The sequence below is a fragment of the Narcine bancroftii genome, chromosome 11 (assembly GCF_036971445.1).
Source record: "Narcine bancroftii isolate sNarBan1 chromosome 11, sNarBan1.hap1, whole genome shotgun sequence".
In the NCBI taxonomy this organism is placed as follows: domain Eukaryota; kingdom Metazoa; phylum Chordata; class Chondrichthyes; order Torpediniformes; family Narcinidae; genus Narcine; species Narcine bancroftii.
In genome coordinates this window covers 18,972,873-19,000,665 of record NC_091479.1, presented here as the reverse complement: position 1 = coordinate 19,000,665, position 27,793 = coordinate 18,972,873, and the positions used below count along the sequence as shown (strand labels likewise).

At 38.5% G+C, this 27,793-nt stretch overlaps 1 protein-coding gene across 9 annotated transcripts in view; it reads left to right on the top strand.

The window, feature by feature from the left end:
* The window catches only part of sin3aa (SIN3 transcription regulator family member Aa), a 127,970-nt gene that overhangs the window by 42,361 nt on the left and 57,816 nt on the right, over positions 1–27,793 (top strand). For 5 of the 9 annotated variants that reach the window (XM_069902793.1, XM_069902791.1, XM_069902792.1 and 2 more), the window contains 2 exons: positions 10,368–10,510; positions 20,928–21,145. In XM_069902793.1, coding sequence (XP_069758894.1) covers positions 20,960–21,145 — 186 coding nt within the window. In that variant the 5' untranslated portion in view covers positions 10,368–10,510; positions 20,928–20,959. Of the gene's footprint in view, positions 1–10,367; positions 10,511–15,569; positions 15,685–20,927; positions 21,146–27,793 lie in introns of all 9 variants that reach the window. The other 4 variants (XM_069902796.1, XM_069902795.1, XM_069902797.1 and 1 more) reach the window with 4 other exon arrangements.

Here is a 27,793-nt window from a genome sequence, read left to right as displayed (position 1 = left end):
TTTGCGACATGTCCTCTGGCCACCCAAGGCCCAACCTTCCCCCTGTTTGGAGATGCCAGGTGTTCAACCAAGTACATGAACTTTCGCACCCCTCCCTCAGATCAACAGTCTGCCTCATCCCAGATCGCTTCATATGGCACGGACTACACCGCAGAGACCTGCATACGATGTCAATGTGCCAAAACCTAGTGACATAACAAGGCACCATTACAACCCTTCCCACCTACGGAAAACAGATTCCACCATATCTATGTGGACATTGTAGGACCACTGCCAATCAGCCAGGGGATGAGGTACCTGTTCACTGTGGTTGACCGTTTCGCATGCTGGCCAGAGGCAGTCCCTATGCCATCCTGCGACACAGAGATTGCGTGCGGAACGTCTAAATGCCTCAATAGTGATTGTATTTGATTCTTCCACCTAGTAATGAATTCCCACTCACTCTCTGTGTCTTTCCCTTCAAATCCTCTTTTAAAACTTTTTTAACCTTCTTACCTTAAATAGAGGTCCTCTTGTTTATCATATCCTTCCATGACTATCTCCCCTATCTCCTGTTTCAAATGTATCTAGATCAGGTCACAGCCACCTTTGCCTCAAGAAAAGTATGCCCACCCTATCCAATATCTCCCAATAACTAAAGTCCTCCAATCAAGACATAATTCTGGTAAACTTTCTCTGCACTCTAGCAAAACCATATTCCAAAACCAGAATTTCATGCAATAACCCAGATGTGGTCTAATCAGTGTTTTATAACGTTACAACATAGCATCTTAATGTTGAAAGTATTTTTAAAATCTGTGACAATCAGAAGTTTGTCCTTGAGTTCATCCATTACAAGATGAATCATGTAGATATTCCTTTTGTCTTTGATAGGCAGTCAGAGCAAGACAAGACCCAAAAGCAGTTGTAGGCCATTTGTTTGCTGTTCCATTCATTAAGATCTTGGTTGATCTTTTACTTCTGCGCCATATTCCTGCACTCACCCCCTTTCCTTCAGTAGATGTTTAGATGTTAAGGAATTTTTTTTTTCTTGGATTTTCTCTGGGACTGAGTCTCCAATATCCAAAGATTCAACACACTTCATATCTGTTTAGTATAGCATTGACTCTTAAAGTACTCCAGCTAACATTCTCCCGGCATCATAGGTCACCTCCCATTTCTCTAAATTCAAGACATTGATGGTTCTGGAGATGCTGGAGGAGCTAAATGGGTTGAGCAACATCAGTGAGAGGAAAAACAATTTGATGTTTAACGCTGGAACCTTTCATCAGAACTGCATTGACATCATGGAACAAAATCTTTCAGAATTGGGACCCTGGTTGATGAGGAGTTTTGGCCTGAAACATTGACGATTCTTTTTATCCCATTGATGCTGCTTGACACATTGAGTTCGTATGAAGGCTCTGAATTGAATGACATCCCCTCATATGATGAACTTGCCATTCCAGGAGTAAATTTGGTGAACCTTCGCCCAAGTTCCACATAGAACAGTAGAGTAGGAACAGGCCCTTACCCCGACAATGTCTGCACTGAAAATTAAACAAAACCTCTTCTGTATACACATGTACGTCTATTTCCTACATATTTATATAGAAACCTCATAACCATATAATCATATAACCATTTACGGAGCGGAAACAGGCCATGTTGGCCTTTCGAGTCCGCACCGGTTCACTGATTTTGTGCGCCCTCTTCAGGCATTGGTCCCTGTAGATCTTCATTCAATAACGATGGGCGAATTCAATGCAGGTGGAATCAGATAATAGCAAAACTATGAGCAAACAGATTGGCTGTCTGTGTACCAAAAATAGTAAAACTTGACGAAACTGGATTTATTAAGAAAAGACAAACAATGGTCAGTATCTCTTAAGTTCATTAACTTAATCCATTGCAGTACAAGGAAAGAAGACTCCAACAGTGGCGGTTGCTTTTGATGCAGAGAAAGCCGTTGACAGGGTAGAATGGAATTATTAAATGTGAACTAATATTGTACCTGGTTCCATCACTAACTCTGATGACCCATTTCAGGCCCTATACCTTGTCTTGCATGTCTCCTTTAATTGTGCCCTCCCTGCTCCTTGAAAATTAGGCTGATGAGATGAGACTTTAATGTAAAATTCTTTCTTGCTGCAGCTATACAGGTATGCAAGATATACAGTGGTATAAATTAGAACAATATGTCATAATACTGAAAAAGGATAGGTAGACAAATAAATATTCATACTTGCAGTTAATGAAAAAATGGATCGATAGTGCAGACAGATCTTTTGGTAGTCCTTTATGGTGAGGGTAGTATTGAACAAAAACACCCTTTGGCGTCTGTAGTTGCCATTTTTCAACATGCCAATGAAAGCTATTATGAGGCTGAAAAACAAGAATAAGAGATAGCGGCCAAAAATTAAGATTATTAAAATTAACTGTTTGGAACATTATAAGAAGCAAGAGTGTACTGGTGAGCTCAATAATCGCAAAGGGATTGGTCGCCCAAGGAAGACGTCCATTGCTGATGACAAAAGAATTCTCATCATAATGAAGAAAAATGCCCAAAACGCTTTTCCGACAGATCAGAAACACTCTTCAGGAGGCACACGTGAATGTATCAATGGCTACCATTCACAGAAGACTTCATGAATAGAGATACAGAGGCTACACTGCAAGATGCAAACCACTAGTTAGTCACAAAAACAGGACGGCTAGATTACAGTTTACTAAAAAGTATTTAAAAGAGCCTGTAGAATTCTGAAAAAAAGTCTTGTGGCTAGACGAGTCCAAGATTAACCTGTATCAGAGTGATGTTACAAGCAATGTGTGGAGGCGTAAAGGAACCGCCCAAGATCCGAAGCATACCACCTCATCTGTGAAACACGGAGGGGATATTTTGGCTTGGGCATGTCTGGCTGCCACAATACTGTTGAACTTATCTTCATTGATGATGTAACTGCTGATGGCAGGAGCAAAATGAATTCTGAGGTGTTCAGAAATATCTGCTCAAGTTTTAGCAAGTGCTTCCAAACTCATTGGATGGCAGTTTATCCTACAGCAAGACATTGGTCCCAAACCTATTGTTAAATAGGCAAAGGAGTTTTTCCAAAGCTAAAAATTGGAAAATTATTGAATCTACATTTGGTATGGATCCAATTGAGCATGCCTTCTATATGCTGAAGAGAAAACTTAAGGGGAAAAGCTTCTGAAATAAGCAAAAACTGAACATGGTTGCAGTCAAGGCCTGGCAGAGCATCACCAGAGAAGTACCTGATAATGTCTATGAATTACAGACTTGCATGCAAGGGATATGCAACAAAGTACTAAACACAATTACTTTAATATATATACCATTGCTATGTCCTAAATATTATGGTGCCTTGAAAAGAGGGGACTATGCAGAAAAAATGCTGCAATTTCTACATGGTCAAACCAAACTGTAGACAAATATCCGTAATAAAATCAGGAATGTGCACTTCAATCACATGTGAATTGTCTGATTTAAAACTGGAGCACAGGGGAAATAGAGGAAAAAATGTCTTTCCCAAGCATTTTGGAGGGCACCGTACTTGCTCGGAGAGAGGTCCTCCAGAATGTGGATTCTCAGGAACTTCAAGGTACTAACTGTCTTCACCGCTGTTCTGTCAATAAACACTGATGTGTGGTCCCTCAGCTTCCCTTCCTAAAGTGTATAGCAAGTTCCTTGGTCTTGCTAACTCTGAGAGCAAGATCATTGTTTGGACACTACACAGCCAGATTCTCAATGTCCATCCTGTATTCTGACTAATCATCACCTATTATCTGGCCAACGACAGTGTTGGGCAAAAATCCATCATTTTTAGTATTGACAATTTTACCCTGGATAAATATTCTGGCTGTTTATCTTATATATACCTCTCTTGATCTTCTATCGATATCCTTCCAGCTTCTGGCACTCCGAAGAAAAAAATCTCAAGTTTGTCCTGTGACGGGCCCAGAGGACCCCAAAACCCAGCAGCCACCAAGACAAATGGCGACTTAAACAAAAGCTGCTTTTAATGATCTTTAAACTTATTTCTATTAATTTAATTGAACCCTCTTCTAATTCTAAGCGCAGTCCAATCTCACCTCACTCCTCCAAGTTCACCAGAATCCGGCAATTCTAATACTGTGCACAGAATTTAATATTTATGATTCTTCACCAGGCTTTGGTGCTTGAAAGGTAAATGGTTACCACTCAGGAAGGTTCTTGTCAGTTTTCAGAGAGAGATTTATTGCTCATTGGACACCCACAACTGATTCCTTATGATCAGTCACTTCAGTGTCTTGCTGAAGAAACTTGCACCATCAGGGTTTTCCAGATGATAGCCTCTTTCTTTCAGAGTTTCACCACAGAGTTCCTTTTTGTTTCCCTTATTTCAAGTGAAACATTAGACAGCCAGTCCTCTCCTCTTGTATAGACCACAAGGGGTTTGACCAGGCTGGAACTAAGAACTCACAACCCGTCTTCAAAATGGGGTTTTCCACAAGCTTGTCAGCTTGTCCTGTTCCAGTCCCAGCTGCTGCTGCTGAACTGTAGAACTGAATTCTCTCTCTCTCTCTCTCTCTCTCTCACACACACAGAGAAAACCACATGACCTGCTTAGAACAGCCAACTGCACTCAGACAGACTGCGGGTCCGGTCCCGATCTTCCGAGTTCGTTCATCTGTTGCTTTCCAAAACAATAATCCATTATTACACAGGACTTCACCTACTTGTGAAGTCCTTATAGGCATCCTTCAAAGTTTTTGCAAAGGCACCCGGAGCCTGGACTAGCTTGAGCAGAGCTCTAGCATTTTAAATGAGACCTGTTTTGAAGTGTTGGTATGTGATCTACACTAAAAACATGGCCACAATTTATCTTTTAAAACATATCCGCACATAATATAAAATATAACATAATCTGTCACAGTCCAAACTTTCCCTGTAGGTCGTAACCTCTAATGCAGGCAGCATCCTAGTAAATCTCTTCTGTACTTTTAAAAAGTTTCCATCAGAATAATCACTGATAATACGACAGTTATGGAGGATGATTAAAGATATAACCTTATATAACTTCATATTATAAAGATATAATGTTAGTGGTGGGGAAGAGTTTGACCAGTGCATTCTATATGTAATTGGAGCAATATATACAGATGAGATTGTGATTGTATACAAGTGCATGATGATCAATTCAACAGTATTTACTCGATCCCTCTCCTGTTTAAGCTTGAAAGTGTCACAATGGGCATTTGAAGAAGTGTATGGTTAAGTATATAGGTGGCTTTTATCCCAGTTTATTTTATAACCAGAAATCTTACCATAGCCTTCCAAAAATTTTCACAAAGAAGTCTCAGGTTCTGTCAAATATATTAAAACATCATCTTCAAATAAACTAATTTTATGTTCTTCTTGGACCAACCTTAAATCTCTTAATTTCCAAATTGCTCATAATTACCTCTGCTAATGGCTCTATAGCTAATATAAACAAAGCTGGGGATAATGGGGTGGGCACCCTTGTTTACTTGGATTGGAGCAGTCCATTAGTTACTACTTGAGCTTTGAGATTATTATATAATGCCTTAACCCAATTTATAAAAGTTTGAGCAAACCCAAATTTATCCAAGACCTTAAACAAAATGTCCCATTCCAATCTGTTAAAAGCTTTACCTCTTTTGAAGATTGTTATGAACAAGGCCAATTGATGTCATTTGAGCCACTGAGGAATAAGTATGAAATACCCATTAATACTCTTTTTTTGTTATTTTCAACTAAAGGAATATTTAAGGGAAAAATTAGGTCCAAAGATGGGGTTGCTCATTTGTAGTGAGGTGGAAACTCTCATTAGGAGAGGAAATACTAAGAAATTTACTTCTGCAATGTATCTTTTATTGCGAGCAGGAACTATTAAACAAGGAGTGCATAAATCTAGACAGAAATGGGAGTTTGAATTTGAATTCAATGGATTTGAATTTTACAATGGATGAACAAAGATGGTTGGATCTCTGTCGAGATTGTATGACAAATACTATTTAATGTAAGATAGATTAGTTCAGTATAATTTTTTATATCAGTTAGATTTGACGCCACAAAAAATTGAATAGAATGAAATCTGATTTATCAGATCAAGTTTTGGGTGTGGTGAAGAGACAGGAACTTTCTTGCCTTCAACTTGGTCATGTCCCAAGGTAAGACCTTTTTGGGTGGATTTAGGGAACTTTTTAGAACAAGTTAGAGGCATTTCCATTAAACCCGGATCTATTCCTGCTGTGGGTTATAGAAGGAACAAGATCTAAGATGAAATTATCAATATCTCAAATGAAATTTGTTAAAATAGCATTATCAGTAGCAAGGAAATGTATTGCAATGACTTGGAAATAAGACTCATATTTAGATATGGGAAGATGGAATGCAGAAATTCAACCGTATCCCTTTAAAGAAAATTACATATAATTTGTGAAATAAATATCCTATATTTTTGCGAATTTGGAGTCCCTTCATGCAAATTTTAGGTATAAATACGTAGAAGTGTTCTTCCAGCTTCGTAAGACCTGTGAATTGATCCACACTTGGAATGTTGTTTGCAATTCTGGTCACCCAACTACAGCAGTTTATAACTGCTTTTAAAATTTGGGGCTTGAATCACTCCTTTCCCCAACTAATACAGTTCGATCGCCTCAATTATCATAGCATGTATTTCTGCTAACGTGACATATTTAGTTGAGAGTCATTAGGGAAGTATTTAATTTGGTGCCATTGAGTGAGTAATTCCATAAAACACTGTGAAATAACTTTTGAGGAGAAATGTACTAGAGACTTCTTGCCTTGTAATGAACGGGGGAAATGCTTTTGCTCGGCATATTATTATGGAATTGTGTAATCGTTATTTAATTTTGTTGCTGCTTGGAACAATGTAGTTCAATCAGCTCATCTAAAGCCATTCATTATAGGTAACAAAAGTATATACAGTACAACTCCGATTATCTGAAATGGTCGAGATATGAGCAAATTTGTTGTCTGAGAGCGTTGTAGAGTCATGGTGGGGGAAGGGTAGCTTGGCTTTTCCCAGAAGTAGAGTCTGAAAAGTTCTGGAAGTGCGGGTTTACAGCTCTTTTAGGGCTGTGTATTTGCCTTGCTTCGGAGGCTGCCATAGGAAGTTTTTTCCAGCCTTGCCGCTGTGTCTTGATTGAGAGAGTTCACGACGTAAGAGTAGCGGGTGTTGTCGTCGGCGATGTGTTGAAGCTGGAACTGAGCCTCGGCCTGCTTAAACCACACATGTGATTGTGACACACAAAATGTTCGGAATCTGAGTGAGACAACTGGCTTCGCTTGATCCGTCATCTTCGAGTCCAACTGCCGGTCACCAGTGTAGTGTTTGTAATATGTGAGTGGGGAGAAAAATGACACACACACCAAAGCCTTAAAGGTGAGACTGGTTTATTGCACTGGCTGTCGCACTTATATGGGCCCCAGGCACTGACATCAGGTCCCACATCATCGGAGCGCTGGCCTGGGATTGGCCGGCGATCCCATCACAGTTCCCCATCTTCTGCCGTGCGGGAGATCACCTGGGACAAGGGCTGGTGTCATTCCCAGGTCTGCGCGATCGCCGTATTCGTCGGCCATTTTGTGGGTAGGTCCGCATCTCCATGTGCAGGCTCCTACAGTACTTTGTTATGTGTCCGTGTATTTTGGTAGTTATCCCAAAAGTAATACAGCCAGTTTTTTTGGACCGCAGTTAGCAAAATTTCTGTGCTGGTTCTCAATTGAGTGTCAATTTTTGATTGATCACTTGAAGGTAGCGATTGGAACGATAATTGATTGTATTGCAGTTTTTCATATTGTAAGAAATACAAAGATATTAAGATCATCTGCATCAAGTTTTAAAAATTAACTTTCTGTCAGAATGTTAATGACTTTGACCCAGGAGTGTATTTTCTGCCATGTCGAGAGGGTTGTTTTCATGCTGTTCACCAATATACCCCAGCCTCAGCAAGCGGCAAACTGAATTTGAACAACCTTGTATTTTTTTTAATGTGATTGTTTGGGAGGCAATGTGATCTGTTGAACTTGATTACTGAGTTTGAAATCCTCTTTATGGTGTTTCTTTTGTTGTATTTTTCACGTCTTTTGTAGCTTATTTAACATTAAAAATCTCTAAGCAATAGCCTAATTTCTGGACATATTGAATTGAAAAGTAAAAGCCCTATTATCTGTAATTCAATCAATTGAGGAAAATGAATTAAAAAAATTAAACTTAATAAGAATAAAATAATAAGTAGAAAAAGACACAAGTTTAAAATTGTAAAAGTGAATCTTCTCTGAAGTAACATATAAACCTTTAGTGAAGATAGAAAGAAAATATACAGTCGGTGAAGCGCTTTGGTCAGGCTTTGCATGTCGCCGCTGTTTGAATAAAGTTGTGTGAAACAACAATGGCCTCGCCCAGGATGAAGAGTTGGTTGATGTTGCTCACCATTGGGGTGACTCTCTTAAAATGTCTCCTTATCCTTGCTTAGTAAGAGTTGTCCTGGTCCTTGTCCTGGGGTGGGGGATTAATTATCTATAATGTTGTGTTTTTTGGGCAGCCTCGTGGAGGGGGATGAACCTGCAGTTGCAGCGATGTTTAAAAGTTTTCAAAGCATGTGCCTGAAAATAAAGTAAAATGCTTTATATATTCATGCAGGTGAAGTTTGTTCAGTTCAAGTACAGTGGAGTATTTTTGTCTTTTAAAGTGTTTATTCTTAATGCAGGTGTATTAGTTTAGTATTGTAAGAGCAAGTCTCAAGCATCTGGAAAATAAACTCATTCCGCATCTACCAATCCCCACAGGTGCCGGATACCAGGGGTTTTACTGTATCTTGTTAAAGTTGTTTAAATTATGAGTTAGACCATACAGAGGTAATACTGTGCACACTTATATCTTCTTTGGCTTGGCTTCGCGGACGAAGATTTATGGAGGGGGTAAAAAGTCCACGTCAGCTGCAGGCTCGTTTGTGGCTGACAAGTCCGATGCGGGACAGGCAGACACGATTGCAGCGGTTGCAAGGAAAATTGGTTGGTTGGGGTTGGGTGTTGGGTTTTTCCTCCTTTGCCTTTTGTCAGTGAGGTGGGCTCTGCGGTCTTCTTCAAAGGAGGTTGCTGCCCGCCAAACTGTGAGGCGCCAAGATGCACGGTTTGAGGCGTTATCAGCCCACTGGCGGTGGTCAATGTAGCAGGCACCAAGAGATTTCTTTAGGCAGTCCTTGTACCTTTTCTTTGGTGCACCTCTGTCACGGTGGCCAGTGGAGAGCTCGCCATATAACACGATCTTGGGAAGGCGATGGTCCTCCATTCTGGAGACGTGACCCATCCAGCGCAGCTGGATCTTCAGCAGCGTGGACTCGATGCTGTCGACCTCTGCCATCTCGAGTACTTCGACGTTAGGGGTGTAAGCGCTCCAATGGATGTTGAGGATGGAGCGGAGACAACGCTGGTGGAAGCGTTCTAGGAGCCGTAGGTGGTGCCGGTAGAGGACCCATGATTCGGAGCCGAACAGGAGTGTGGGTATGACAACGGCTCTGTATACGCTTATCTTTGTGAGGTTTTTCAGTTGGTTGTTTTTCCAGACTCTTTTGTGTAGTCTTCCAAAGGCGCTATTTGCCTTGGCGAGTCTGTTGTCTATCTCATTGTCGATCCTTGCATCTGATGAAATGGTGCAGCCGAGATAGGTAAACTGGTTGACCGTTTTGACTGGTTGACTCTTTTCAATCTTCTTCAGCATGATGCTGAACCAAGCCATGAAAGACCCCAACAATGAAGACGCTGTTTACATCCGGTACCGCACGGATGGCAGTCTCTTCAATCTGAGGCGCCTGCAAGCTCACACCAAGACACAAGAGAAACTTGTCCGTGAACTACTCTTTGCAGATGATGCCGCTTTAGTTGCCCATTCAGAGCCAGCTCTTCAGCGCTTGACGTCCTGCTTTGCGGAAACTGCCAAAATGTTTGGCCTGGAAGTCAGCCTGAAGAAAACTGAGGTCCTCCATCAGCCAGCTCCCCACCATGACTACCAGCCCCCCCACATCTCCATCAGGCACACAAAACTCAAAACGGCACACTTATATACCGTGCAAAGAAACACTGGAGACATGTAGGAAAAGGTTTACAACATTAAATCCAGAACTGATGGGTTACTACTCTCTGGAAATATTGAATAGGCTGGGCTTTTTGGGAAAGAAAAGGATAAGGGAGCAAATCAGTAGAAACTATGAACATTCCGAAGGTTGATAGAATGGTTTTAGATCAAAATATTTTCCTCGTAGAGGAAGTAAAATATTAAGATGTTGGAGTTAGCTGGATTATCTGAAATAGCTCGGTAACTTGCTTTCTTTCCAACCTCCAGATTAGCTCCAGCATCGGCCTGTCCATCCTTGGCTTTCTCCACTACCAGAGTGAAGCCCAAAGTAAGCTAGAGGAACAACACGTCATATTCCGCTTGGGCAGTCCACAGCCCAATGGTATGAACATTGAATTTTCCAATTTCAGGTAATGTTCCCCCTCTCTTCTTCAAAGCTACTTCCATTCTTCCCCCTTCACTCCCGATTTTTGTCCAGCTGTGTTTATCTCCCTCCTCCTCTGGTTCCATCCTCTTCCACTCATATTTTAACAACAGGGTTTCCCCACCTCCTCCCTTTCGGTTCCATCTGGTTGAATTTGCCTTCACCTCTCTCCTGATAGTTTCAATTATATCACTGTTTTCTGACTCCAGCACTGACAGCCTTTGTCTCCACTTATCTCACTTTGGCTATCTCATACTTCACTTTTTCCTGATCTTCTTTAGTTGTTTTTTCCTCCTGCTTCTCCCTCTCTCTCCTTTTGTCTGTCACATTCCAATCAATTCCCTCCACATCCCTATCTGTCTGTCATCCTTCACCTTCCCTGGTTCACCAATCCTCTCCTTGCTCCTGTCCAGTCTCCCACATTGTCCACCTATACTTGCTATCTCTACTCTGCACTTTTGGTCATGAAGAAGAGTTCTGACCCAAAATGTCCATTCTTTTTCTCCCTGCTCGATTGTTGAGTTCTTCCAACAGATTCTTTTAGCCTCAAGATTAGTTACCATATTTGACGGCATATAAGACCCCCCCCCCGTTTCAACAGGGAAAATTAAGAATTTTTATTTTAGTTTATTTATGGGTAAACATTTAATCTTATTAAACTATGTAGCTACAGTATAGCAGAAAAAAGCTTGGAGAAAACATGCAACTAGAACAGGAAAAATCTTTAAAAAAAAATAATACTGCTGTAATTTACAGGAGAAAACACCTTAGCTTTTGCAGAAAACATTTTATAAAAACGCAATGCTGCGCTGGTCCCACTGCCTGCTCTCTCCTGGTGGCCCGCAGTCAGTCCCTGCGCTGGACTGATTGCCTACTCTCATCTGGCAGCCCGCTGTCATTACCCGCGTTGGTCCCACTGCTCTTCTCACTCCCGGGGTGGGGGAGTGGGGCAGTGGGAGCAGTGCAGGAACTGACAGAGGGCCGCTGGGAGAGTCCCCTGACAGGCCGCCTCCAGCCCCCACCCTGATCCCACCACCCCACTCCCCTCCCGACAGCCCGTCACTAGTCCTCAACGATAGATGGCAGTGATGAGCCATGAGCGATGATGTTCACTATGCATTACTCACTATTATCATCTGAATTTCAACTTTGCATACATGACCTGGGGGATATTTTCGAGCCTTTTTTGGCGGGGTGGAGGAGTTGTTCTTGTATGGCATCAAATACGGTAAGTGTGATCTGTTGCATTGGAATGTTGTGGCTAATTAAAATTGCTTTATAACATAATAAGTTAATCAGTCTGGCATAAACCAGAAGAGGGTCGATTTTGTTTTAGCTGGTAACGTTACTTGTATTCCTGTGCATCCATTGCCACATTGAATTAAAGTGGCTAGGTGCTAAGCCACGATAGTGGGGAGACACATTTTGACAGGGATTTAATTTAATAGTAGTTTTTAATTTAAATATATCATTTAACAGAGTAATGTACAAAGTTATTCATTAGAGCAGCCATTCTCAATGGGGGCCCTACCCATCACCCCCCTTCCAGGGGCTACAGCACATTTAACGGGGGGGGGGGGGGTCCATGGACTGAAATCATAAAATATCTTTTATGTAGTCAGATTTCAGATTTATTGTTAGAGTATATACATGGCATGACATAAAACCTATAGATTTCTTTTACCTGTCGGCACGGCAGAATTACCACTAATTGGAATGCAAAAAGTAAACCATATGCGGTTGAAAATGTAAATAAATAAAAGAACTGTAAACAGATAACAAATGTAAACAAAATAACTGTGCAATACAGAGAGAACAAAAGAAAATCAATAAAGTGCACAAGTAAGAGTCCTTAAATGAGTCTCTGATTGAGTTTGTCGTTGAGGAGTCTGATGATGGAGGGGTAGCAGCTGTTCCTGAACCTAGTGGTACGAGTCTTGTGGCACCTACACCTCTTTCCTGATGGCAGCAGCGAGAACAGAACATGTGCTGGGTGGGGTGGGTCTGCTGCCCTCCTATGGTAGTGTTCCCTGTAGATGTACTCAATACTGGGGAGAGTTTTGTCTGTGATGTCCTTGGCTGTGCCCACTACCTTTTGGAGGGCTTTACGCTCAGGGGTATTGCTGATCTGATCTGATCTTTTGTAATAAATCAGTCCTGTTTAGCAACTCAGCTAGAAAATGTATCTGGAAAATATTATCCAAGAGGATAATGGTACAAAAGTTCAGCAACTTTACATTTGTATTGAAGAGTTACTAAAGTATCCTGATTTTGGTATCGCTGCAGGTAACAATATTAGCTCTCCAATGAGCTGATGTTCTTGGGTGGACAACAGAAATTCCTCAGAAGGCATCTGCAGTTTACATGTTCATGTTTCTCCTCTGCAAACGCTGTGATAATGGATGGGTGGCTTTAGGAACTTGTACCCACAGTCGGTTGAGTTGGAGAGGCTGGAGGCTGATTCTTTTTTTCACATAGTGTGAGGGAAATGTGCACCCAAGGGTGATATTCAATTCTTTAATGGGTCAGGCTCTAATCTGCCTGATATCCAACTATGGTTAGTAACAATATTGTTGGAAGTCATGGGAGTTCCATTATTAGAATTCCATTTCTGTTTTGATCAGTTACTTTTTACAAAGTTAACTTACGTATCTTTGACTTTTCTGGTCGTCAATACAGTCCATCTATCCTATACATGTCACATGCCAATTCGACCAATTTACACCCCATTAACCTACACCCCGGTACATTTTTGAAGGGTGGGAGGAAGCTGGAACCCATGGAAAAAAACCCATGCAGACACGGGGAGGACATCCAAACTCCTTACAGTCGGCATGGAATTCGAACCCAGATCCGGTCCCAATCACTTGTGCTTTAAAGGTGTTGCACTAACTGCTATGCAAACCATGCAGCCCTACCTCATGTGGCAGAGATATTTAAAATTTATTAATAAAGAGTTTACTCAAGTTCAAGGACATAATATTTTTCAAAGCCTGCTCTGGACCTAACAAGTGTATGGGAGTTCCATTGGGCATGGCTTAGATAACCAAGACAATTTAAGTTTGCAACTTGACTGATTTGCTGTTCAGTTGCTTAAGTTTGAAGTAACTTCACCATTCTTGCTCTACACATCTGCTGAATCTATGACTGGCTTAGCAATGAGTTTCCTGATAGCGTTCACACTCCTAGTCTAAAGTGCCAGGTTTTGAGTTTACCACTACTTCCTTTTCCACACAATAACCTTCTGCAAATCACTTGCATTTTATATTCAAGGAATATCTCAATTGTTTTCCATAAATGACTTTCTGATGGTCTCCATACTTCACTCATTCTTTACAACTACCAGTAAATTAGGGTGATAATTCATTGTGGTCCCATATCAATTCCACTTTACTTTTCTTAACATTATTTTCCATAAGACATTTAACTTTGGGCTCCTTTATTTTGTTTCCACTCTTGTCAGTGAAAATGAAATGATAGTATTGGGGATTATTTGAGAAGGGGGAATCAAGATCCATTGCAATTTACATTTTTTTTCCAATATTGTAGTAGTTTTCTGATGGGTAGGTTGATGTTGCCCAGAAGACGAGATTAAATCGAACAATATCTAAAAAGGCTTGTCTTTGATGCACTTGTCTTACATAAAGGCTGAAACGACTGGCTTTAACTATTCTTTCTGATGGTAATTTGGGTGTCTGTGCTCATAATACATCTAATTATAGAAAAGATTTTAAAAATGTGTTGTAGTTCCTTTCAAACCTGTCAATCCATTGAACAAAAGCTTGAAATTCATCTATTGTTTTGAAAGGAAGTTTACCAGTGATGGTAACCATTCTGCACCGATTTCATTTATGGATAATCTTCTTTATTCAATGGTTTGCAAGAATATGATAGTGTGTGTTAGAGGATATTATACCATTAGCAAGACAAGTGCAGCCTCCCGGTGAAGGCTGGCCAATAAATACGGAATGAGGTGTTTCACTGTGAGCAGTGAAAACTAAGTTGCACTGGTTTCAGTGTTAGTTGCAACTCCAAATGGACCTGAGCTGACTAACCAAGGTCTAACAGGTCTCCCATGCTGAGAATTTTTATTTTTGTCTTTTAGTGAAAGGATATGTGAAATTGTGGAATTTTGCACATTTCTGCAACATATTTTAGATTCTTGGATAATAACTTGTTTTTTGTGCATAGTGTTTAGCGCAATGCCTTTATGCGCCAGTCTTTGGGTCCAGACTTTGGTTCAAATCCCACGCTGTCTGTAAGGAGTTTATATGTTCTTCCCGTGTCTGCATGGGTTTTCTCTGGAGGCTTCAGTTTCCTCCCACCCTTTAAAAACATACCAGGGTGTAGGTTAATGGGGTGTAATTTGGGCGGCATAGACTGGGGCTGTTGCAAATCTGTATGTCTAAGTTAATTAAAAAAAATAACTAATTGCTGACTGATAATGGAATTCGTATCAACTTGTTATAAAAGATGTTACTGGATATCTGAGTTTGTGGCTATTTGCCGAGCATCTGTGCTCTGTCCTTGGGTGAAGTTAGAACTATCGTTTACCAGCCATTTTAATTCCTCTCCCCATTCCCACATAGAATGTCTGTCCTTGGCCATTGCCAGGGTGAAGCTAAATGTAAACTTGAGGAATAGCATATCATTTTCCAATGGCATGAACATTGAAAGTTCCAATTTCAGGCAGCCTCCAACTCGATCCAATTCCACTTTTTCCATTTGTCTTCTACATGTTCTCATTCTTCTCTCAACCCTTCCCCTCCCCTACATGCCTCTTCACCTTTATTTATGTGGTACCTCTTTCCCCCCCACCCCAAATCTCTATCATTTCATACAATCTTACTTTCTAGTTTAATCTCTATAAAGGATGCCAACCCTAAACATTGATTGTCCGTTTCTCTCCTTAGATGTTCCCTGACCTGCTGAGTCCCTCCAGGTTCTATGGTTTGCAGTTTTTTAAATGTTTCTTTAAATGATTATACATGTTAGAAATTTTATTTTAAGAACAGCTTTCTCAATATTGACCATATCTTTTTCAGTGTGCTGCACACTGTTGAGAGATGGATGGATGGTATACTCAGGGAGGGTTATTTGGTAAATTTCCCTGTGGTGGATCCCCCCCACTATCACAAAGGTTGACCAGTTGACCTGCAGGTAATTGCAGATACAAATCTGTGATTTATCTTTGTGACAATAATTTGCTCTTATGTTTGACATTAGCCCAGAAGTTAGTGTTGTTGGTATGAGTCTTTATCACATATGTTCTCCATTTGGTTGTCTCCTGATTGTCTCTTGTGATTGTTATATACATGAATTATATTCCAGAGAATAAAATATGACTATTTTTGCAAAAAAACTTTGTTGCTGTTAAAGTTGAAAGTGTACCTTAAAAGTTCCAAGCTTTCAACTCCTATTAATAGTAAAATGTCAAATGATTTTGATGCTTTATCAATAAAAGTTCAGTTTAAATACAATAAAGTTACTTTTATTAAAGATTTCAACATCCAATTCTTCAGTTTCAAAACAGCGATTTTTTTCAGTTTAATTTAGTTTTAAAAATTTAGATATACAATACAGTAACAAGCCCTTCTGGCTTACGAGCCCGTGCTGTCCAAATACACCCAATTAACTGACCTACATCCCCCCAAATGTCTTGAAGGGTTGGAAGAAACCGGAGCTCCCAGAGGAAAACCACCTAGATACAGGGAGAATGTACAAACTCATTACAGACAGTGCCGTATTTGAACCCAGGTTCCTGGCTCTGTAACCACATTGTGCTAACTGCCACTGTTTCTGTCTAGAGATCTGTGGTCAGTTGTTCCTGTCAACTCCTGAAATGATTATGAAGTGGTGAAGTGATTGTCATATACAGAGAGTGATATGACTATTTTTGAAAAAGAAAACTTGCTGTCTGTGAGTGCAAGTTTAAATTTAAATCGTAACCCTATTTATTGAATAGAAAAATTAGTTTCATCCAGGAAATCTAGCAATTTGATATTTTATTAAAGTTTGATGATAAATCATACCTTCACATGAAGTATATGGGAAGCACTTCAAATATTGTTTGTTCTACCAGAAAGAAAAAAAGGAAGCTTCATGATTTCAGGATGTCCCAAATGCCATTTAAATAAATAACCATTGGAAATAAGGCATCTAGTTTATACAGATCGGCTTCCATGATTTGCATAATGAGCCACAGAAGAAATGATTAAGGCTGGGTCATGCACTGCCACCTTGTGATTTCTTGCCGTTTTCTAACTTAATCACAAAGTGTGGTATTCATCCAATATCCAGTGCAGCTGCCTCTTGGGATGGGTAAAGGTTTGTAAGAATCTGCAGTATTATAAGTTTCTCAATACTGCATTCTTCCACATTCTCCCATTTATAACCCTTGAAAAAGTTTTTTTAAATTGAAATTTGAATAAAATATATTTCAATTTGTAATAAAGATGTGAACTAAAATGGCTGAATATTGAACAGAAAAGCAGAGGTAAAGCAGACTATTGATCACATCCATCACAGGAGGAAAATAACGAGTGTTAAATGGTGATGAGTATTTAATAATAAGCAAGAATATTTGAATGCATTGATTAAACAAGATGAAAATAGAAACAGAATGATGGAAATCCATTATTGTACTTAAAAGGTGCAAGTAGAATGACATTTCCTAAGTTGAAAGATGTTCAGGTTACCTGTCAGTACCAATTTGGTGCTAATTGAACCTGGTTATAATTTACAGCTAAGACTGCACTGACCATTTTCTAAAAATTGATACTGTACATCTAAACATTCTGTTGCGAAAGGAAGTCTGGATAACTTTTTTATTGGCGGATAAAATTTTTTGTTAGATTATCATTTTGAAAGTGAAGTAAAATCCCTTTTTAGTTTGTTTCTTGAACGGAGTACACATTTCCAAACCTTGAGTGCATATAAATCTGAGATGTGATTAAGTTTTTCTCTGTAAAATTGTCAACAGCTAGTCAGATCCATCCTGCTCAATGTTGGTTTATTCTTTCAAAATCTGATATCCAATTTAAGTGTTAAATCAAAGTATACATTTTATACAGGATATTCTGACTTTCAAGTGACATGACATTGGGGGTAAATACGATTAATTAAGGATTTATGACTGATAATATGAAGTATTGTTGAACACTTGAAAGTCAGAATATCCTGTATAAAATGCATACTTTGATTCTGACGGAGAGACTCAAATAATAGAAATTATGGGTACTCTCAAATAATGAACACTGGGCAACCCTATTTTCAACTATAATCTATAAACCGCTGAAAAGATACTGTTTCAAGAAATCTTTGACCAGAATTACTGGCACTTCATCTTGCAAGTTGCATCCTTTCAGTTTTTTTTGGTTAAATCATTGTCTGTTTTGGTTAAAATCAAATCTGGCTTTTGTGAAAGAAGATTTTGTGGAATAGAGAAGTCTTCATCCAGAATGCACAGCAGTCGAGAAATTAAGGTGATAGTGGTGTCTTTACTACAGTAAAATCCCTGGTATCCGGTACCAATGGGGATTGGTAGATGCCGGATACGTTAATTTTATGGTTGCTTGATGCGTGATTGGTGAACTAATGGTGAGACACACCAATTTTGAACTTGCATATTTTTTACCGATTTATTTTCGCTGATTTTTTTTCTGCCGGTTGTTTGAATTCTGGGGGTTTTACTGTATTCAGAATGCTGGACAAAACTTCTGCTGAAGTTGTGAACAACACTACAATGTCCATTTTGGATACTTGGGGGGAAAAAAGTTGCTGGTGACGTTGATTTACAGTTTTCCACTTGCATTTATAAACACAAAATTAAACAATTTCTTCTTTTATACTAATATTATACCTTTAATGAAGGGCTCAAACATGAAACGTTGGTTATGTACTTTTTACATCTACTGTATAAAGGACACTGTTTGACCAGCTGAGTTTCTCCAGCATTGTGGTTTTACTTCAACCATGGTCTTTCCAGATTTTCGTGTTTTACTTTTCCTCTGTTATACTTCTAGTTTCACTTTTTACACCTATTGAAAATACCATTTGTGTACAGTATCACTTCTGAGAAATAATGCTGAAATGTTTACCCTATGCAGACAAGAATATTATCAAAATGTACTCTTTATTTTCTTAAAGCCAGTCTTTTCTCTGTAATTATCAGAGGGAGGTTACATTTCCCTGTAATTTTTGAATTATTAGTTATTCATCTTTTGGAATGTGGGTGTTTTCTCTTGTGCAGGTGGTCCCATGATTTCTGTTTAGCAAAAATTGAAACTTCATGTTAAGCATATCCTAGTTGGAATACAAATGGAAGAGGAGCCAAAACTGTTTGCAGGCGACAGATACTTGGTCTTTCAGTCAGTGGCTAATTATGGACATTTAAATCTTTCACCATCTTCTGTGATACTGAAGTTACTAGTGAATACAGATGTACAATCTAATGCACTTCTTTAATACAGACATCCATAATTGAATCCTCGCAAACATTTACTCAACAGGAGCACAAAGACATAATTTTTGTTCACAGCTGTAAGTGTCAATTACTAGAGTAAAACCAAGTGAGAACTTTTATATGGAACATACATCAATTTTAATTTTCATATTTGGAAGTGCTGTTACAGAATTGTATTGGCACTGGTCCAAGGAAGTTGATGGCGAAACTGGGATTTCCCCTGAAAACTCTGCCTTCCCAACTCTCCCACTGTAGCCAGCAATTGGTATTCTAGCAGGAATGTTTTAAAGCAAAAATGCTCCAACTATTGTGCATCTTGCGTTTCTCATGTTTATGAAAGATGGGATTTCTTGTGATTCATGTTCCCATAAATTGATGTTGAGAGGTCAGTCAGAGTAGGCTTTTATTTTGAGGTGTTGACAAAATTCTGAATCCTTAATTGAGTCATACTGCATGGAAACAAGCTCTTCAGCAAAAGTTGCCCACGCCAACCAAATGTCCCACCCACTTTTTTCTTAAAAATTGCAACATCCCTGCATCAACCATCTCCCCTGGCTACCCATTCCATACATTCTGTGTGTAAAAACAGAAAGTTACCCCTCCAGTTCCTGTTAAATCTCTTCTCCTTCACCTTGAAGTTATATCTTCTGGTTACCGATTTTTACCTTACCCTGGGCAAAAGACTGTCTCTGTTCACCTGATCTATTCTGCTCACAATTTTGTATATCTCCATAATCTCACCCCTCATCCTCCTGCACTCCAACGAATAAAGTGCTAGCCTGCTCAGCCTCGCCTTATAGCTTAGCCCCCACGAGTCCTGGAAACATCCTTGGAAATCTTTGCATTCTCTCCAGCTTGATAATATCTTTCCTGTAGAACAGTGACCAAAACTGAACACAAAGTTCAAATGGTGCCTCCATGATAAGGATACAATTGCAACATGACTTCCCAACTTCCATACCCTTTGCGATCTGTGATGCCACTTTCAAAGTACGATGTACATGTATTCCACCAGTCTTCTGGCACCTTGCTTGTACTTAATGAGGGCTTAGAAATATCAGCCAAGGTACCTGCGATTTCCTCCCTCGTTTGCCTTGGTGTCCATGGATGTATCTGATCAGGCACAGGAGATTTGCCTACCTTCATATGCATCAGGACCTTTACATCTCCTCAGCTGTAATACTGACACTTAATGTCCATCAAAATCTGTTCAAGTTGATTATTATCTCACTGTACAGATACAAGCAGATGAAATAGTATTTCTGTGGAGACACACACACACACACACACACACACAGACACACATATTTTAGGATGATATGGTTACAGGATGCTGTTCATCAATCCCTCAGCCTGTGGGAAGAAACTATTCCCCAGCCTGGCTGTCCTGATTTTAATGCTCCTTGATAATAGTGGGTTCAAAAATGCTGTGTCTTGGATGGAAAAGGGTCTTCACTAATTCTTTGTACTTCCACTTGAAATTATTGCACCTTTTCATCAGTTTAGGGCACTCCTTCATTTTTATCTTTAATTCACTTTTTGCTCATTACAAAATCTTAGTTGCTGTTCTTAGTCCAGAAATCCAAAGGATACAGGATAGTTTTCCCCATTATTCCCAAATCCTTGTTTCAATATTCCCTTCAAGTATGAGGAGATTTTAGACTTATCTGTCATTAAAAAGTACGCTATTTGATAATTCGTGTGATTCTGTGACTTTCTCCAACTTGTAATATTTTTAAATCTACCTATTTAACCAAAGATTTTTTCCTTTCCTTAATCTTACTGACGAGCTTTGTTTTTCAAATTACACTTCTATGAAACACTTTGAGACATTTTTCTATATTAAGGATTTTCTATAAATGCAAGATGTTGTAAAATATTGTAATGAAGTGAACACGCATTTATTTGTGCCAATATAATGGTCGCGCTTCCTCCCCAGGTTAATTGGGCTCCCTTGAGTATGAACACATAATGAAGCGCCGGCTGGATGAACAAGAAACAGCTTATGCGTCTCAGCAACGTCGGATTGCAAGCAGCGCTGAAACGTTTTCACACCAGCATCGAGTACTAGCCCCAGCACCTCCTGTCTACGAGACTGTATCTGAGAACATGCAGCCGACAGCTGGTATTCAGTACTCAGTCACACCAGGATACCAGGTACTTATTATTTGTTTACAGGGATTCCCTTGCATTGGGAAACACATTCAATAAATTTTTGACATCAGAGACATGTTTAGTTGAGAGTTCTCTGTTGTCCTTACCCAAACATATTTTGGAATAAGATTCAATTCCTGTACTGCTGTGAGAATTTTAAAAATTCTATTTTTACTAAAGGTAACCTCAAAGCACCTATATCCAATATATAGTCATCATTTAATGTACAATATTTTTAAAAGAATGTCTGAAACTAGACACTTTCACCTTGCTCAGAGCATTGATTCCTTACTCTGGAGAAGCAGCTGTTAGATTGTGATTTTCAGTTGCATCGGCAACTAATTTTGTTTTGTTTTCACTGAGGATTTTAACAGATGGGACCAATCTAGACCATTTAGTCACCATATTTTTAAAGCATAGATTTTTAGAATATTTACAACACAGGAGGCCATTCTGCACATTGTCTCCCCATTGATAAAGAGTATTTCCTACTTGCCCGTACTTGCTTGGTAAGCTACTATTCATGGTCCCTGGCGAACATCTGTAACTTTGTTTAACACGATGAGCGTTTCTGCCTCTACTACCTTGTAAGAGAGTGAGTTAAAGAGCCTTTCCATTCATTTAGTGAAAAGAATTTTCCTCTGTCTTTCCTAATCTTTGTTCTTGTTGGTTCAAATCTATTTTTTTTTATTTTTTTAATTTTTTTATTTTTCACACCATAAATCACAATAGCCATGATATACACTTTTTATTTTCCATACATTTACAGTGACTTTTTCTCCCTCCCCCCTCCCTCCTCCCAAGCCACCCCCCCGGTTTGTTCCCGGTAGGTTTTCGCTATTGTATTTAATGTAAGGCTCCCATACTTGTTCGAATATTTCAATATTATTTCTTAAACTATATGTTATTTTTTCTAATGGAATACATTTATTCATTTCTATATACCATTGTTGTATTTTCAAATTATCTTCCAATTTCCAGGTTGACATAATACATTTTTTTGCTACGGCTAGGGCTATCTTGACAAATCTTTTTTGTGCATCTTCCAAGTCAATTCCAAATTCTTTATTTTTTATGTTACTTAGGAGAAAGATCTCTGGATTCTTTGGTATATTGTTTTCTGTTATTTTATTTAATATCTGATTGAGATCATCCCAAAATTTTTCTACTCTCTCACATGTCCAGATTGCATGAATTGTTGTTCCCCTTTCTTTTTTACATCGAAAACATCTATCAGATACTGTTGGGTCCCATTTATTTAACTTTTGCGGTGTAATGTATAGTCTGTGTAACCAATTATATTGTATCATACGCAGCCTCGTATTTATTGTATTTCTCATCGTTCCAGAGCATAACTTCTCCCATGTTTCCTTTTTTATCTTTATATTTAAATCTTGTTCCCATTTTTGTTTAGTTTTACCATTTGTTTCCTCATTCTCCTTTTCTTGCAGTTTAATATACATATTTTTTATAAATCTTTTGATTAACATTGTATCTGTAATCACATATTCAAGGTTACTTCCCTCTGGTAAACTCAAGTTGCTTCCTAATTTAACTTTCAAGTAGGATCTCAGTTGGTAATATGCCAGCGCTGTATCTCCAGTTATATTGTACTTATCTCTCATTTGTTCAAAGGATAAGAATCTACTTCCTGAAAAACAATTTTCTATTCTTTTAATCCCTTTTTTTTCCCATTTTCTAAAGGCAAGGTTGTCTATTGTAAAAGGGAGTAGCTTATTTTGCGTCAATATTAGTTTTGGTATTTGGTAATTTATTTTATTTCTTTCTACATGAATCTTCTTCCATATATTGAGGAGATGGTGTAATACTGGAGAAGTTCTATGTTGTACCAATTTTTCGTCCCATTTATATAATATGTGTTCAGGTATCTTTTCCCCTATTTTATCTAATTCTAGTCTCGTCCAGTCTGGTTTTTCCCTTGTTTGATAAAAGTCTGATAGGTACCTTAATTGTGCGGCTCTATAATAATTTTTGAAGTTTGGCAATTGTAAGCCTCCTTGTTTATACCATTCTGTTAATTTATCTAGTGCTATCCTCGGTTTCCCCCCTCTCCATAAAAATCTCCTTATTATTTTCTTTAACTCTTTGAAGAATTTTTCTGTCAGTTGTATTGGCAATGCCTGAAATAAGTATAGTATCCTTGGAAAAATGTTCATTTTAATACAGTTTATCCTTCCTATCAGTGTTAGTGGTAGCTCTTTCCAATGCTCTAAATCGTCCTGTAATTTTTTCATTAGTGGATTGTAATTGAGTTTATATAATTGGCCTAGATTTTTGTTTATTTGCACACCTAGGTATCTTATTGCCTGCGTTTGCCATCTGAATGGGGATTCCTCCTTAAATTTTGAGAAATCCGCGTTATTCATAGGCATTGCTTCACTTTTATTTACGTTTATCTTGTATCCCGACACTTCTCCATATTCCTTCAATTTCTTATATAGTTCTTTTATTGATAGTTCTGGTTCTGTTAAGTACACTATCACATCATCCGCAAACAGACTGATTTTATATTCCCTGTCTTTTATTTTTATTCCTTTTATATTATTATCTCTTCTTATCGATTCTGCTAGTGGTTCTATAGCTAGCGCAAACAATAATGGTGATAGTGGGCATCCCTGCCGCGTTGACCTGCTTAAGTTAAATTGCTTTGATACATGTCCATTTACTGTCACTTTCGCTAACGGTCCCTTATATAATGCTTTAATCCAATTAATATACTTCTCCGGTAAACTGAATTTTTGCAATACTTTGAACAAGTAATTCCATTCTACTCTGTCGAAGGCCTTCTCTGCGTCTAAAGCAACTGCTACTGCCGGTGCTTTATTTCCTTCTACTGCATGAATTAAGTTAATAAATTTACAAATATTGTCTGTTGTGCGTCTTTTTTTGATAAATCCAGTTTGGTCTAAATTTACCATTTTCGGTACCTGTTCTGCTAATCTGTTCGCTAATAGTTTAGCTATTATCTTATAATCTGTGTTTAGCAGAGATATTGGTCTATATGACGCTGGTGAGAGTGGATCTTTCCCTTGTTTTAGTATCACTGTAATTATTGCTGTTTTACATGAATCTGGTAAGTTTTGTGTCTCATCAATCTGGTTGATTACATCCAGGAGGGGCGGTATTATTAGGTCTTTAAATGTTTTGTAGAATTCTATTGGGAGTCCATCCTCTCCTGGTGTCTTATTATTTGGTAAATTTTTTATTATCTCTTGTATTTCTACTGTTCCAAATGGTTCTGTTAATTTATTTTGTTCCTCTATTTGTAGTTTTGGTAGTTCAATTTTAGTCAAAAATTCATCTATTTTCCCTTCTTTCCCTTCGTTTTCGGTTCGGTATAATTGTTCATAGAATTCTCTGAAGTTTTCCTTAATTTCTTTTGGATTATATGTAATTTGTTTGTCTTTTTTCCTTGTTGCCAATACCATTTTCTTAGTTTGCTCTGTCTTAAGCTGCCATGCTAAGATTTTGTGTGTTTTTTCACCTAGTTCATAATATTTCTGTTTTGTCTTCATTATATTCTTCTCCACCTTATATGTTTGTAATGTTTCATATTTTATTTTTTTATCCGCCAATTCTCTTCTTTTGGTTGTATCTTCCTTTATTGCTAATTTTTTTTCTATGTTTATTATTTCCCTTTCCAACTGCTCTGTTTCCTGATTATAGTCCTTCTTCATCTTGGTTGCATAACTTATTATTTGCCCTCTAATGAATGCTTTCATTGCGTCCCATAGTATAAACTTATCTTCCACTGATTCCGTATTTACTTCAAAGTACATTTTTAATTGTTTTTCAATAAATTCTCTAAAATCCTGTCTTTTAAGTAGCATGGGGTTTAATCTCCATCTATACATTCTTGGAGGGATGTCCTCTTGCTCTATTGCCAATAACAGGGGTGAGTGGTCCGATAATAGTCTAGCTTTATATTCCGTTTTCCTAACTCTCCCTTGAATGTGGGCTGATAACAGGAATAGGTCTATCCTTGAGTATGTTTTATGTCTAGTCGAGTAGTATGAGTATTCCTTTTCTTTTGGGTTTTGTTTCCTCCATATGTCCACAAGTTTCATTTCTTGCATTGATTTAATTATAAATTTGGTTACTTTGTTCTTCCTGTTAATTTTTTTCCCCGTTTTATCCATATTTGGATCAAAATTCAGATTGAAATCCCCTCCTATTAGTATGTTCCCTTGCGTATTAGCTACCTTCAAAAAGATATCTTGCATAAACTTTTGATCTTCTTCGTTAGGTGAATATATATTAAGTAGATTCCAAAGCTCTGAATATATCTGACATTTTATCATAACATATCTCCCTGCTGGATCTATTATTTCCTCTTCTATTTTAAATGGCACATTTTTGCTAATTAATATAGCCACTCCTCTTGCTTTTGAATTATACGATGCTGCTGTTACATGTCCTACCCAATCTCTCTTTAATTTCTTGTGCTCCAATTCAGTTAAGTGTGTTTCTTGGACAAATACTATATCTATTTTTTCCTTTTTCAGTAAATTTAGTAGTTTCTTCCTTTTAATTTGGTTATGTATTCCATTAATATTTAGAGTCATATAGTTCAGCGTAGCCATTTTATATTTTGTTTATCTTCTCTTTCCGTTTTTCCATCATTACCTTTCCTCCTTTTCCATTTCTGTTTTCTTATTTTCAACTCTTTACCAGACAACATTCCTACAACATCCAACATTTTCCTTATTCTCCTATTTCTATCTTCTTTATCCCCAATCTCCCCTTCCCCTCCTGAGTTGCCCTTTATCCCTTGTCGGACAACCACATCTTCCCTCTCCATTTGGATTTGCGAATCCACTCGCAAGCGTCAACTGATTTTGCAGTGACCGCTCTTTTCCCCCACCCAGCCCCCCCCAGAAAAGATTTCGCTTTTTATATGTCACAAAGGTCACTCTTTTAATTCCCTCCTTATTCTCTCTATTCCATTACCTTCCCTTATTAATTCTTATCTATACTCTCTATGTTTTCCTCTAATTACAGATACTTTCACATATGCCCATTGTCTCTATTCACTCTTATACCTCTTTACCCGCATACATATCAATCGTGGTCATTTTTACCCTCCTTACCCGTCTTCATCCCTCAGTCTATTTTTGTCTTTACCCACATACATATCAATCGTGATAATTTTTGCTCTCATTACCCGTCTTCATCCCTCAGTCTATTTTTGTCTTTACCCACATACATATCAATCGTGATCATTTTAACTCTCATTACCCGTCTTCCTCCCTCAGTCTATTTTTGTAATTGTTCTGCAAATTTTCGTGCTTCTTCTGGATCCGAGAATAGTCTGTTTTGTTGTCCTGGAATAAATATTTTCAATACCGCAGGATGCTTCAGTGTAAATTTATATCCTTTCTTCCATAAAATCGCTTTTGCTGTATTTAACTCTTTTCTCTTCTTTAGGAGTTCAAAGCTTATATCTGGATAAATGAAGATTTTTTGCCCTTTATACTCCAGTGGTTTGTTGCCCTCTCTTACTTTTTCCATTGTCTTCTCCAGTACCTTTTCTCTTGTAGTATATCTTAGGAATTTTACTACAATAGATCTTGGTTTTTGTTGTGGTTGTGGTTTAGGGGCCAATGCTCTATGTGCCCTTTCTATTTCCATTTCTTGCTGTAGTTCTGGAAATCCTAGGGCCTTAGGGATCCACTCTTTTATAAACTCCCTCATATTCTTGCCTTCTTCATCTTCCTTAAGGCCCACTATCTTTATGTTATTTCTTCTGTTATGGTTTTCCATTGTATCTATTTTTTGAGCTAGTAGTTCTTGTGTCTCTTTAGTTTTTTTATTAGATTCCTCCAATTTCTTTTTTAAGTCTTCTACCTCCATTTCTGCTGCTATTGCCCGTTCTTCCATCTTGTCCATTTTTTTCCCCATTTCTGTTAAGGTCATATCCATTTTATTTATTTTCTTTTCTGTGTTGTTTATTCTTCTTCTTAAATCATTGAATTCCTGTGTTTGCCATTCTTTAAATGACTCCATGTATCCTCTAACAAGAGCAAGTATATCCTTTACCTTGCCTTTCCCTTTATCTATTTCACTGTATTCTTCCTCTTCTTCTTCCTCTGGGTTGACCATCTGTTGTTTCTTTGATGCCCTTTCCTCCTCTTCTTTCTTGTTTCCATTGTCTTCTGTGGTCTCTTCTTGCTGCAGGTGTTCTGCAGCTGTCTTTGCCGGCTGTGGAGATCGACTCCCCAGCTGGTCCCCCCTCCCGTCGGTGTGTTTTTTTGCATGCGCGGTTGCGCACTTTTACTCGGCTCTGTGAGCCATTGTTGTAGTTCTTTTTCTACCGACCTGAGGTAGTGGGGTCTTCTCTCCACAGCGGGCCTCTTCGGATAGGTAAGGCCTTCACCTTTTTCCTCCGTTGTCTTCTCTTCCTCTCTTTCCGTTGATTTTGATTTTTCTCCTTTTGTCTCCATCTTCTTTCCACCTTTATACTCACTTTTCTTTAACTTGTATTTCTGTGCCTTTGTATTTTCTCTTGTTTTTCCCGACTTTTCTGGAGAGGGCTGGAGTTCACCGTCCGGCCACTACTCCATCACGTGACTCCTCCCGGTTCAAATCTATTTTGATGTGGGTTTTGATGTTCCATCTAAGGGAAATAGA